Source organism: Neovison vison, chromosome 12 (assembly GCF_020171115.1).
Source record: "Neovison vison isolate M4711 chromosome 12, ASM_NN_V1, whole genome shotgun sequence".
Classification (NCBI taxonomy): domain Eukaryota; kingdom Metazoa; phylum Chordata; class Mammalia; order Carnivora; family Mustelidae; genus Neogale; species Neogale vison.
This window is the reverse complement of record NC_058102.1, coordinates 7,851,672-7,865,897: the sequence shown is the minus strand read 5'-3', so window position 1 is coordinate 7,865,897 and position 14,226 is coordinate 7,851,672. Positions and strand designations below refer to the sequence as shown.

Below are 14,226 nucleotides of genomic sequence, written 5' to 3'. Positions count from 1 at the left end.
ATGAAATCATGCTACAGCTAGAAGGACGAAGAAGCTCCCAAAGCACTGATTTGGAAAGCATCCAAAATATGCTGTTAAATAAAAAATGTACAGTACAGAACAATGTGACAAATATGCTTTTTTTTGTGGAAGGATGGGAGAAATCTTCTATATTCTTATTTGCTTGTTATTCCGTAATGAAATTCTGCAAGAATTTCATTAATAAAGACATTTAACTAATAAAGACATTATCTGCAGAGAAGGGAAAACGGGAAAACGGGCAGATCAGAGTGGGATTTTCCACTGTAGTGCACATCATTTTATATATTTTGAGTCATATGAAAAAACCTATCACAAAACTCTAAAATTGACTGATAATAATAGCCATGAAGGGTTTTAACATTAAATTACATTAAATTACAAACATTGAATTAGTTTATTCAAAGCTAATCTTATTCTTATCTCTTCACATAAGTTCTAGCACAGGTTTATAACTTCAAGTTGAAAAATACTAGGGAATAAGCAAGCACGAATTATAGTTGCCTAGTCCTATAACGCAAAAGAGGCAAACTAGGTCTAGGTCTACATGTCCAACTTAGCAGTGACAATGGGTGTTTGGCTCCACTGTCTCTATTCTTTGCTCTCTTTTGAGAAGATCTACCCCCAGCAAAAACTCTGTACATTGTGCCTTAAAAATGTCATATTGTGCAGGCACCCAGCTGGCTTACTTGGTAGAGCATGCAACTCTTGATCTTGGGATTGTAAATTTGAGCCCAATGTTGTATACAGAGATTACTTTAAAAAAAAAAAAAGAAATCAGGGTTCCTGAGTGGCTCAGTCGGTTTAGTGTCTGCCTTGGGCTCAGGTCATGATCCAAGCTGGGATAGGCCCCATATCAGGCTCTCTGATCAGTGGGGAGTCTGCTTTTCCCTCTCTCTCTGCCCCTCCCCCTCACTGTGCTTGATCTTTCTCCTTCTATCAAATAAACGAATAAAATCTTTTTTTTAAAACTCATATCGTTGGGCACCTGGGTGGCTCAGTGGGTTAAGCCTCTGCCTTCGGCTCAGGTCATGATCTCAGGGTTCTGGGATCGAGTCCCACATCAGGCTCTCTGCTCAGCAGGGAGCCTGCTTCCCCTCTCTCTCTGCCTGTCTCTCTGCCTACTTGTGATCTCCCTCTCTGTCAAATAAATAAATAAAATCTTTTTAAAAACCTCATATTGTTTATTAGAAATAACTGTAATGATTCAAAATTATTAATGCAAACCCACTCAGGTTTTTTCAGATAAGAGTGGCTAAGACTATGACTCATCCATGAACATCTCTCTGTTAATTAGGAAACAGCAAGGACGACCAGTATGTAAAGTCAATGGAAATGGACAAGGATAGATTGTTAACAAAACAGCTATCCTTTTTTTTTTTTTTATCCTTATGTTAACTTAGAACTTATGAGAAAAATATGTTTGCTTCTTGACACCAAATGAAAAAACTATGATGCCTACAAAAGATACTCACCTTGAAGTCGGAGTCGCGCTGTATCCAAGGGGAAAAATACTGTCATTGCTGTCACGCTTCCCTGGAAAGTTTGAAAAGCCTTTAGCAATTACGGTTCCATTAAAAACAAAAAGCCAAAACTTTCAAGTGAATAAAAGTTCATTATTAACAAGGAGTCAAATCATACTTTCAGTGAACAGACATATACAATATTGGGATTATTACTGCTCAAGTTCTATAGTTTTATACTTAAACGGAAGTATTTTATTTTCTAAAAAGAATCTCTCTCACATACTGAAAAAGAAAATGAAGAGGGTACCTGGAGAGGACAAACTTAGGGGTTTACAACCCAGGACATAAGTAGAAGACAGCAGACAAATGGATTTTCAATCTTTAATAGGTCAGTTGCTGCTCCTATGCTCTCTCTGATAATCCTACAAACCAAAATATCCAGTAATCAAACAGATACATACTTCTATTCTCTTGGCTTAATCGATATACTTACCACAAAGTAAAGGGAATGTACAAATCATATTGCTCTTTAAAATAGTTTTGTTTGCTTGTGTTTTAAGTAAAATAGGGACAATCTCGGCTCAATATTCCATCTGTTCATCCAGAGTAACACAATGACAAAAAAAATATCAGGGACAGAGGCCCAAACTAGTCTTTCCATTCAAGAAATCCTACAACAGATAGGTGTGCCTGGATGGCTCAGTCGGTTAAGTGTCTGCCTTTGGTGGAGGTTATGATTCCAGGGTCCTGGGATGGAGCCCCACATTGAGGGGTTGGGGGGAGGTCCCTGTTCAGTGGGGATCCTGCTTCTCCCTCTCCCTCTGCACGCCCCCAGGTTTTTAAAATAAATTAAATAAATAGATAAATAAATAAATAAATAAAATCTTTTCAAAATCCTATGATAGATAAAAACCACAGTTTGGGATGAAATCTTCAGGTGGGTTTATGGTCTCAACCCAGATGGAGACCCACTAGTATATATTCTCAGGCATAAGATCCAAGTTTTAGGCTACTAATCTAACAATGGTTACATATAATATTTTAATCATGATAACAACTGGAAATTAGGTCAACCTTACGGATAAGAAACATTTGTCAGGTCTCTTATCTATTTAAATAGGTCAGCCTGCTTGACAACGGAGAACACTGTACTGTCCTGTAAAGTATTCTTCAAAACTCAGATTGAATGTTACCACCCGTTGCCCATCTATGTTCGTTCCTCTGTGTTCCCACAACACTTGCTTATGGCTCCTCTACTAGATTTTAAAATATTTACTGTCTCTTTGTAGAACATCGATCCTTAATAAAATGTTTATTCAAGTTACCTATTCAGTTATTTATGCTTTTTTTTTTTAAAAGATTTTATTTATTTATTTGACAGAGAGAGATCACAAGTAGACAGAGAGGCAGGCAGAGAGAGAGAGGGAAGCAGGCTCCCTGCTGAGCAGAGGGCCCGATGCGGGACTCGATCCCAGGACTCTGAGACCATGACCTGAGCCGAAGGCAGCGGCTTAACCCACTGAGCCACCCAGGCGCCCAATTTGTGCTTTTTTTTTGACGACTCCCAGCACCAATGTTCTTTCTAATGAGGACTAGATAATATCTAATGTCTCAAGAAACACTGGACCACAAAGTCTTAGAGTCTACAGACCTATGCTTCCAGCATTCTTGCTCATGTCACTGGCAATTTCCAAGAAAAATGGGGACTGGAAAGCTGGAGAATGTTTATTGGGTTATGAAGGCTTTTTGTTTGTTTTTTCCCCCACAGCATGGTACTACAAATCCATGTAGGGTACTGCATAAACAGGGCATCTCTAGGCAAGAAAGCCCTGTCTGGAAACTACTTTTTCAAACAATTGGGCCATTTCCATCCCTCTTCCTTGCCAGCTTTAAAGATATACCTGAAGTTTCCTAAGTTAGAAAAACCTGCCTATTTACCTTGAAATTTTTAAGTGAAGTACATGGTATGCCAAGCTAAAAAGAACAGTCATTACTAAGAATTCAACGGTCTATTACCTCCTCAAGGACTAGCATAAAGTTCAAATCAGTAAAATTAAGTAATTTTTAAAAATTTATTAGTACTGGGGGTGCCTGGGTGGCTCAGTGAGTTAAAGCCTCTGCCTTCGGCTCAGGTCATAATCTCAGGGTCCTGGGATCTAGCCTTGCATCAGGTTCTCTGCTCAACAGAAAGCCTGCTTCCCCCTCTCTCTCTGCCTGCCTCTCTGCCTACTTGTGATCTCTCTCTGTGTCAAATAAATTTTTTTTTAAGATCTAAAAAAAAAATTTATTAGTACTGGAAAGACTGGATCAAGATGGTGACTCAAAACTCAGCAAAACTCAGCATTGCCCATTCCAATCACTAATAATGACAGAAAAGGTTTATAGGTTAAAGTATCATGTAGGGGGACCTAGGTGGCTAAGTTGGTTAAGCATCTGACTCTTGGTTTGGGCTCAGGCCAGATCAGGTTTCACCATCCCAGGGTCCTGAGATTGAGCCCTGTCAGGACCCACACGAGGGCACAGTCTGCTTGAGATTCTTTCCCCCTCTTGCTCCCTCCCTGTCCATCCTCTCCCTGTTCATATTCTTGCTCTCTAAAATAAATAAGAATCTTAAAAAACAAAAATTAAGGGTGAAATGAGAGTTTCAGTTTGCAACAATATGATGGCCTAGACAACAAGCTGCAAAATACCTCGCTGAGCTCACAGGAAAGTAAGGGAAATCTACTGAGGCCAGAAAAAGTAGGAACCCATAGGATTAAGCAGACTCCTTGGTTTTGGTTGTCTAAGAGTATTTTTGCCAATCTAAGTGATCAAGCAGCTTTATTATTTTTAAATTGAAGTGGAATTCACATATCCTAAATTAACCATTTAAAAGTACCATTCAGGGCACCTGGGTGACTCAGTAGGTTAAAGCCTTTGCCTTCGGCTCAGGTCATGACCCCAGGGTCCTGGGATTGAGCCCCACATCAGGCTCTCTGCTCCGTGGGGAGCCTGCTTCCTCCTCTCTCTCTGCCTGCCTCTCTACTTGTGATCTCTGTCAAATAAATAAATAAAATCTTAAAAAAAAAAAGTATCATTCAGTGCCATTGGTATATTCACAGTGCTGTGCAACCACCAATTCTATCAAATCCCAACATATTTTCATCACCTCAAAAGACAAGCAGGCACGTCCCACTTCCCCCTCCACTCAGCCCTGACAACCACTAATCTGCTTTCTGTCTCTATGGATGGATCCATTCTCATTATTTCATATAAAAACAATCGTGCAAAGTGTGACCTCTTGTGTGTAGCTTCTTTCACTTAGCATAATGCTTTCAAGGTTTACCAACCTTGGAGCATTTATCAGTACTTCATTCCTTTTTATGGCTAATATTTGATTGTATGTATAGACTGTATAGTTTATCCACTCAAAATATTATGGAATGAGACATTGTGAATGCATTAAGTACTGCTGAACTGTACACTTTAAAGTTTTGTGGGTTTTTTTGTTTGTTTGCTTTGGTTTTTCAGTTAGCTTTACACCCAACACGGGACTTGAACTTACTCGGACTGAGCCAGCCAGGTGCCCCTGAACTGTATTCTTTAAAATGGTTAAGTTTACATTATTTTGAATTACACAGTTAAAAAAAATTAATCCTCACAACAACCTGATGAGATTAAGTACTGGTATTTTCTTCATTTTACATATGAGGAAAAAGATACTGAGAGGTTTTGTAACTTTACTAAAGTTACTCTTTGCAAGTGTCAGAATTAGTATTTGAAAACCAGCAACTTGGCTCCAGACACCACACACTTAACCACTGTTGTAATTAAAACCTTAAAAAAATTTTACTAATATAGTACCAAAAATTACTGAGAAAGAAAAAAGGTACTAATATGGGACCTATTTAATGCATCAAATTTTTTTTGTGTACTAGTCTGGAAACTCAGCATAGAGCCAGGCATAGCATAAGGCCTAAACTTGTTAATTAATGTATGATTATATGCACCTACAAATAAACTTAATATCCTTGAAAAAATGTATTCAAAATGCTAAGGATAAATTTGGAACATAGCTGCTCTGTACATTGGGAACTTGCTATAATTGTCTCCTCACCAAGCAAACACACAGATGACTGCTTTCCTTTTCATAAGCAGCTGTTACCTGAAGGAAAATATTTATTATATATGCGAGTCTTATGCCAAGCTATATAAGCACATGACTTTTTAGAATCTGAATTAAATCATAAATACTCAGTGCTTTTTTTCCTCTAGGACTGTCTGTTCACTTACATAAAATTAGAAGGCACGAAATACCGAGAAGATAACCACAATGTACAATACTGTTGTGCCAGAGAGACATAAAAATAAATCCATTATTTTGAGTCCCACAGAATTGAGTGGGAGTTCTACTGCTGACATTAATTACAATTTAAAAGAATCCATTTCCAGAGAAACAACCTTCTGGTGTCTCACCAAAAACAAACATTTTTCGTCACAATTTCCTACCATCCCCCTCTGACATTTAACCATTAGGTCTTGGGAAATGAATTAATTGCTACACCACACTGGCACCTGGAGCTAGAAAAGTCTTCAGAAATCATCTTGTGGGGCACCTGGGTAGCTCAGTGGGTTAAGCCTCTGCGTTAGGCTCAAGTCATGATCTCAGGGTCCTGAGATCAAGCCCCGCATTGGGCTCTCAGCTTGGCGGGGAGCCTGCTTCCCCCAAGTAGGCTTCCTTCTCTGCCTATTTGTGATCTCTCTGTCAAACAAATAAAATCTTAAAAAAAAAAAAAATCATCTTGCAGGGGACACCCTTCACCTGAGAACTAAGGAGTCTGAGCCAGGGTAGTGAAGAGGTCTGCCCAAAGCCTGAGGGGGCAGCGCAGAGTTAGAAGCCAGAGTTCTTGGACTCCTACTAGTTCTACTGTTCAGTATTCTCAACCTTTTTCAGTCTTTTAACGTAACTCTTCTCTTCCACATATAAAAGTGTACTTGTTTTTACTCTCCACATAATTATTATTTTTTTTTAAACAAGCATGTGTTCGTTTTTTTTTTTTTTTTTAAGCATGTGTTAGTTTTAAAGTGGGGAAAAAGCAAATACACTTTTTAAAGACATCAGAATACAAGAGCATATAGCCTAGAGTCTCAAAGTATGGTTTGGGGCTCCTTGAAAGTCCCCAAACCCTCTGCAGGGATCTGCAGGATTAAAACTATTTTCGTAAGAATACTATCACAGTTTTTGCCTTTTCCTTTCTCATTTTATCACAGCAGTGTAATGAAGTTTTCCAGAAGGTACATGATATGTGATACTGAAACTGCCTGAATGTAGAAGCAGGTACAAGGATCCAGCTATCTTCTCTCTCTATATTTTTTTTTAAAGATTTTATTTATTTATTTGAAAGAGATCACAAATAGGCAGAGAGGCAGGCAGAAAGAGAGATGGGGAAGTTGGCTCCCTGCAGAGCAGAGAGCCCGATGTGGGGCTTGATCCCAGGACCCTGGGATCATGACCCAAGCAGAAGGCAGAGGCTTTAACCCACTGAGCCACCCAGGTGCCCCTCTCTCTCTTTTTTTAAAAAACACTCTTGTCAGTTTTTTTGTTTTATTTTGTTTTAAGATTTTATTTACTTGACAGACAGAGATCACAAGCAGGCAGAGAGGCAAGCAGAGAGAGATGAGGAAGCAGGCTCCCTGCCAAGCAGAGAGCCTGATCCCAAGACTCTGGGATCATGACCTGAGCCGAAGGCAGAGGCTTTAACCCACTGAGCCACCCAGGCCCCCCAGCTATCTTCTCTTAAGTCAAACATGAGAAAGGTTTGCAAAGATATAAAACAATGTCACTCTTCTTATTATTTTGGGGAAAATTATTATTTTTTTAATAAATGTTATATATGTTAACATGTAACAGGTTTAATATTATAAACAATAAATAAAAAGCTCTTCAGAGTATGTGATAATTTTTTTTAAAGATTTTATTTATTTGAGAGACAGAGTGAGAGAGAGCATGAGAGGGAAAAGGTCAGAGAGAGAAGCAGACTCCCCATGGAGCTTGGAGCCTGATGCAGGTCTTGATCCTGGGACTCCACGATCATGACCTGAGCTGAAGGGAGTCGCCCAACCAACTAAGCCACCCAGGCACCCAGAGTCTGCGATAATTTTTTAAGAGCATAAAGAAATCCTGAGACCAAAGAGTTTGAGAACTTTTGTTATAAACATGCAATAAAATATGAAAACCATACATCATTAACAAACTATTATTGGGGCACTTGGGTGGCTCAGTTGGTAAAGCTCCTGCTTTTGGCTCAGGTCAGGATCCCAGGGTTCAGGGATCAAGCCCCCCTGCTGGGAATCCCTGCTCAGGGGGGAGCCTGCTTTTCCTCCCTGCTCGTGCTCTATCTCTCTCAAATAAATAAAATCTTAAAAATAAACAAACAATTATTCACCACATTTGTTTCTAATATCCCTTTGAACTAGCATTATGCCACCATCATAAGCAACTGAAAACATCAACTAGCTTTAGGCCGGTCACTGTCTTCATCAGGAAATTCTTTAAAAGGCAAATAACTCTAAGAAGAGCAAATGTAGCCTATAATTTACACCTCAGAACTAATCATTTATTAGAGACTTGTTTTTTAATGACAGGGATACTAAATAGTTCATAAAGAATATACAACAGGATGCTGAAAGGGGAAGTAAGTGCAAGTCTGGAAGGATGCTGAACATTCTGGAAATTCAAAGGCTATTGTTGTCAGAATACAGAGAGCAAAATTAGTATCCTTAGGGGTAAGCAGGGATCAAGTCACAGGTTTTTTTTTTTTTTTTTTTTTTTGCTAAGTATATTAAGGACCATTCTAGTGACTGATCAGACATATTTGGGGAGAGGAAGAAGAGGAACTTCAAGCAGGGCACCCAGGTTTCTGACTTAAAGAACCAGTGATACAGTGTGGTCATAACTGTAGGTAAACATTGCATGAAGAGAAATTCTGAGTCAGAAGGTAATGATTCTGACTTTCAATTAGCTGAATTTTAAGTGCCTCAAAGACTTCTACTAGAAAATGTCCAGCAGGGGGTTGCTGGGGTGGCTGAGTCATTAGGCGTCTGCCTTCTGCTCAGGTCATGATCCCAGGGTCTTGAGGCCTGCTTCTCCCTCTCCTGCTTCCGCTTCCCCTGCTGGTGTTCACTCTCTCATTGTGTCTCTGTCAAATAAATAACCAAAATCTTAAAAAAAAAAAAATTGTCCAGAAGGTAGCCAGATACTTGTCTGAAGATACAGAGATTCTGGGATACAAATGTAGATTTGGGAGTCACTGAAATATAGAGTATTTCCTTACCGTTGAGTCAACAATAATTGTACTATGACTTATAGATTTTAGGGGTTGGTGGGATCATTATTTTACCAAAAATATAGGGTTACATATTGTTTTGTTTTCATAATCAAATTTTCACTCTCAATAAATAATTACTGAAAACATTTCAGTAATTTTTTCCTGTTTTATTACCTTCCTTTTCCTTTCTTTGGGCTCATTTTAATACTTTTATCTAACTTCTTGAGGTGGATGCATAGCTCATTAATTTTAAGTCTTTCTTCTTTCCCAAACTTAATTTAAAGGCTACTCATTTCTAAGTATTTTTACCTGTGTCCTTCAGATTCTTCTCTTTACAACTCACTGGTTTTTATTTATTTATTTATTTAAAGATTTTATTCATTTATTTGACAGAGAGAGATCACAAGCAGGCAGAGAGAGAAGGAGAAGCAGGCTCCTTGTTGAGCAGAGAGCCCAATGCGGGGCTCGATCCCATGACCCTGAGACCATGACCTGAGTCGAAGCCAGAGGTTTAACCTATTTAGCCACCCAGGTGCCCCACAACTCACTGGTTTTTAAGACATTCTTAAATGTCTTAAGACAACTATCACCACTATCTAACTCCATTTTTTTTAAAAGATTTTATTTGTTTATTTGACAGACAGAGATCACAAGTAGACAGAGAGGCAGGCAGAGAGAGAGAGAGAGGGAAGCAGGCTCCCTGCTGAGCAGAGAGCCCAATGCGGGACTCGATCCCAGGACCCTGAGATCATGACCTGAGTCGAAGGCAGCGGCTTAACCCACTGAGCCACCCAGGCGCCCCTCTAACTCCATTTTTATTACCCCAAAAAGAAACCTCTACCCATTAGCAGCTACTTTCCATTCTTGCCTCCTCCCACATCCTGGCAACCACTAGTCAATTTTCTGTCTCTATTTGTCTATTCTGGATATTTCATATAAATGGAATCAAATAATACATGCTCTTTTGTGACTGGCTCCTTTCAAGACCCATCCACGTTGTAAAATCAGAACTCCATTCTGTATTACAGTTGAATAATATTCTGTTGTATGGACACACCGCATTTTGTTTATCCATTCATCAGTTGATGGATTTGGGTTGTTTCCACTTTTCTCCTTTATGAATAATGTTGCTATGAGTATTTGTGTACAAATTTTTGTTTGAGTATATTTTTCAGTTCTCTAGGACTGGAATTGCTGGGTCATATGATAAGTGTTCAACAATTTGAGGAACTACCAAACTTTTCTACTGTGGCTGAACAGTTTTATATTCCTACCAGCAAAATATGAAGATTCCAACTTTCCCATAAACTTGTAACACTTGTTGTCTGTCCTTTTGACTAAGGCCACCCTGGTGGGTATGAAGTGGTATCTCACTGTGGTTTTGATTTCGATTTCCCTAGTAATTAATGCTGTTAAGCATCTTTTCATGTATTTATTGGCCTCTGTTTATCTTCATTGGACAAATGGCTATTCAAATCCTTTGTCTATTTTTTAATAGGGTTATTTGACTATTATTGAGTTGTAGGCAGTCTTTATATGTTCTGGATATTAGACCCTTAACAGATAAAAGATTTATAAATACATTCTCCCATTCTGTTTTCATCACTTTCTTGATGGGGTTTTTGAAGCATGAAAAGTCTTAAATTTGAATGAAATCCAATTTACATATTTTTCCTTTTTATTACTTGGTGTCATATCTAAGAAACCACTACCTAATCTAAGGTCATGAAGATTTATGCCCATGTTTTCTTCTAAGAGTTTTGTAGTTTTAGCTCTTACATGAGGTCTGTGGTTCATTTTAATTTTTGTGTATGGTCTGAAGTAGGGGTCCAACTTCATATTTTTGTCTGTGGATATCCAGTTGCTCTTGCAACATTTTTAAAAGAGACTGCTCTTTCCTCATTGATATATGTTAACATTCTTGCCAAAATTCAATTGAACAAAAATCAAGAATATATTTGCTGGACTCCCAATTCTACCCCACTGATCTATCTATCCTTATGCTAGTACCACATTCTCCTGATTACTGTAGCTCTGCGCTAAGTTCTGAAATTGGGAAATATGAATCTGCCAACTTTGTTCTTTTTCAAGATTGTTTTGGCTAGTCTGGCTGTTCATTTTCATATGAATTTTAGGATCAGCTTATCAATTTCTGCAAAAAAAACCAAACCGGAATTTTGGTAAGGACTGCACCAAATCTGGAGATTCTTTTGGGAACTACTGTCATCTTAACAATTGTCTTCCGATCAATGAACATGGGATGTCTTTTCACTTATTCAAAATTTTAACTTTTTCAATGATAATCTGTATTCTCCAGTGTACCTAAAAGTTTATTTATTTTTTTTTTTAATTTTGTTTATTTATTTGAGAGAGAGAGAAAGTAAAAGAGAGCATGAGAGGGTAGAAGGTCAGAGGGAGAAGCAGACTCCCTGCAGAACTGGGAGCCTGATGCAGGCCCAGAACTCCGGGATCATGACCTGAGCTGAAGGCAGTCGCTTAACAGACTGAGCCACCCAGGCACCCCACCAAAAAGTTTTAGTATGCATTACCTGCACTATCACTCAATTCTAAATATTTTCTTATTCCCACTATGATTTCTTCTTTTACCCATAGATGTTTCAGAAATGTTTAATTTCCAAACATACATGTTCTTTTTTTTAAAATTACCTTTTTGTTATTGATTGCTACTTAATTGCACTTGGTTTAAGAATTCATGTTGTTTCATTCTATTTAAAAACTTTTTCGAAACTTAAGTTTTGCTTTACAGCCAAGTAAGTGGTCATTTTTGATAACTTTTCTATGTTTGGCTTGAAAAGAACGTGTATTCTGTAGTTGTTTGGTACAATGTTCTGTATATGTCTATTAGGTCAAGTTTGTCAAATACATTATTCAATTCTCTATTTTCATAGCTCCACCCCACAACCTGTTCTATCAATTACTGAAAAATAATCTTCCATTTTGATGACTGGTATATTTCTTCTTAAATTTTTGCTTTATATATTTTGAGACTGTTATTAGATGAAAGCAAACTTAAAACTGTTTTATTTTCCTGACATATTGAGTCTTTTTTCTCTTTGATGCCATTACTATAAAGTCTATTTTTGTCTGATATTGATGGATCACTTTTGGTTGTTTTTCTCTGATCGGTCTTTTCTCACATTTTTACTTTTGAACTTCTTATATCCCTTTCTTTTAATTTAATTTATTTATTTCTCAGAGAGAGAGATAGGGAGAGCAAGCACAAGCAAGGGGAGTGGCAGGCAGAGGGAGAAGCAAGCTTCACACTGAGTAGCAAGCCCAATGGAGGGCACAATCCCAGGACCCTGGGATCATAACCTGAGCTGAAGGCAGACACTTAACTGACTGAGCCACTCAGGCATCCCATCTTATATCCTTTTGTTTTAGATGCATCTTTTATAAATAACATTCTCCCTTTTAAAAACCAATCTAGTGAATTCTCTTTTAATGCAAGCATTTGGTTCATTAACATGTATTTGGATTTAAAGCTGCCATCTTATTTTGTGCTATGTGTCATACATACTCTATATTGATTTTTCTGAGATTTTCTGCTTTCTTTTTTGACAAAAGGTTTTTTGTTTTGTTTTGTTTTCATTAATTTCTTACTTCTGCTGTTTATTCAATTGTTATTTCATGATAAAATTTTACAAGCTGTTTAGTAATGACATACATTCCTAACTTATCATTGAAAATATTCAATAGGTTTGTCCTCCTCCCAAACAACAGAAATTTAATTCCATTCACTCCCACTCACTTTCATGCAACTATTAATCTACTTTAATTCTAACTTCTTTTGCTTCTTTTTTAATGTCCACAAAACACTGGGTTATTATTTGACAGTTAAAGTTGTTTAGATCTAGATACATGCAATATTTACCACTTTTTCTACTCTTCATCCCTTCTTCTACCTCATACTTTCCATCTAGCATCACTTGCCTTCCGTATGAAGAATATCCTTCAGGATTTCTCATGAGGATCTTGCTAGTGGCAAACTGTTTCTGATGGTCTGAAAATGTCTCTGTTTCATGTATGTGTTAAAGATTTTCACTGGATATAGCATCCTAGGGAGAGCTTATTTTCTCTCAGCAAAATAAACACTCCACAATTTTCTGACTACAATCATTGCAAATGATAATTCAGTGTCAACTATCCTTTAGCTCACTAATTCCATTTCCAGTTGTGTCTAATATATTGATAAACCTGTTTGGAATTTGAATCCATCACTTGGCCTCAATTATCAATTTACAGCTATGCATTAATTATTTTAGCTTTAAATTTTTATTTGATCAAAACAGAAGATGCACATAGTTTAAAAAAGTCATGCAATATAAATGGCAAAATACAGAAGTTCCTGCCCATTCCTCTCCATTTTACCCAAACTTCCTCACAGAGGCAATTATTTTAGCTTCTTTTAGCTGTTTCTTTTGAAAGTTACCTATCTCCATATAATTAAAAAATATCCCATTATCTTCTGATTGATTCATCAATTTTAGAGATTATTTATTTTACATTATGGAGGGTGAGAATTTAGCTCTGTTTTATTCCCTTCTGCCTTCTTGTCCTATCTTTCTAAGAGCTGTGGTTTTGTTTAAATAAGTTTTCAGTATTCCCATGACTATCATGAATCCACTTTCAAATTTCAGTTATCTTACTTTTCATTTCTAGATATTCTATTTGGTTAACTTTCAAATATGCTCAGCCAATCTTAGTTTCTTGTTCCTCACACATATTTTCTAGCCTTTCTTTTATTTCCTTATGCATATGAAATAGCTTTTTTTTTTTTTAAAAGATTTTATTTATTTATTTGACAGAGAGAAATCACAAGTAGGACAAGTAGGCAGAGAGGCAGGCAGAGAGAGGAAGGAAAGCAGGCCCCCTGCTGAGCAGAGAGCCCGATGTGGGACACGATCCCAGGACCCTGAGATCATGACCTGAGCTGAAGGCAGCGGCTTAACTCACTGAGCCACCCAGGCGCCCCTGAAATAGCTTTTTAAGATTGTGATTGAACATTCCATTTTCTGATTATTGCTGTTATCTGCTACTGCTCTTGTTCACAGTGCCTTGTTTCTCTGTGAGTTTAGTTAGTTTGGATTGAACTTACCTTAGAATTTTGTTTTTGGGCATTCTTTTAAACCTTCTAAAGATAAGTACGTCTGGAAAGTATTTCTACCAGACACTCTGGGGTCCCACCAACCTAGAATCATTCTAAGTTAAATTATTCGCTTCAGGTTTTCAAATGATGCAAGTAGTGAGAATTCAAGCTGCAACCTAAGAGAGGGTTTGTGGCTTCAAAATCTCAGTGGTGAGGGCGCCTGGGTGGCTCAGTGGGTTAAGCCTCTGCCTTTGGCTCAGGTCATGATCTCAGGGTCCTGGAATTGAGCCCTGTATCAGGTTCTCTGCTCAGCAGGAAGCCTGCT

The 14,226-nt window shown here is 37.8% G+C and overlaps 1 protein-coding gene across 2 annotated transcripts in view; it reads right to left on the bottom strand.

Moving 5' to 3' along the window:
- The window catches only part of SLC25A17 (solute carrier family 25 member 17), a 42,373-nt gene that overhangs the window by 18,776 nt on the left and 9,371 nt on the right, over positions 1-14,226 (bottom strand). The window contains exons 1-2 of one of the 2 annotated variants that reach the window (XM_044226668.1): positions 1,792-1,860; positions 1,494-1,554 (exon numbers count right to left, since the gene is read on the bottom strand). In XM_044226668.1, coding sequence (XP_044082603.1) covers positions 1,494-1,539 — 46 coding nt within the window. In that variant the 5' untranslated portion in view covers positions 1,540-1,554; positions 1,792-1,860. Of the gene's footprint in view, positions 1-1,493; positions 1,555-1,791; positions 1,861-14,226 lie in introns of those variants that run through there. The other variant, XM_044226667.1, reaches the window with a different exon arrangement.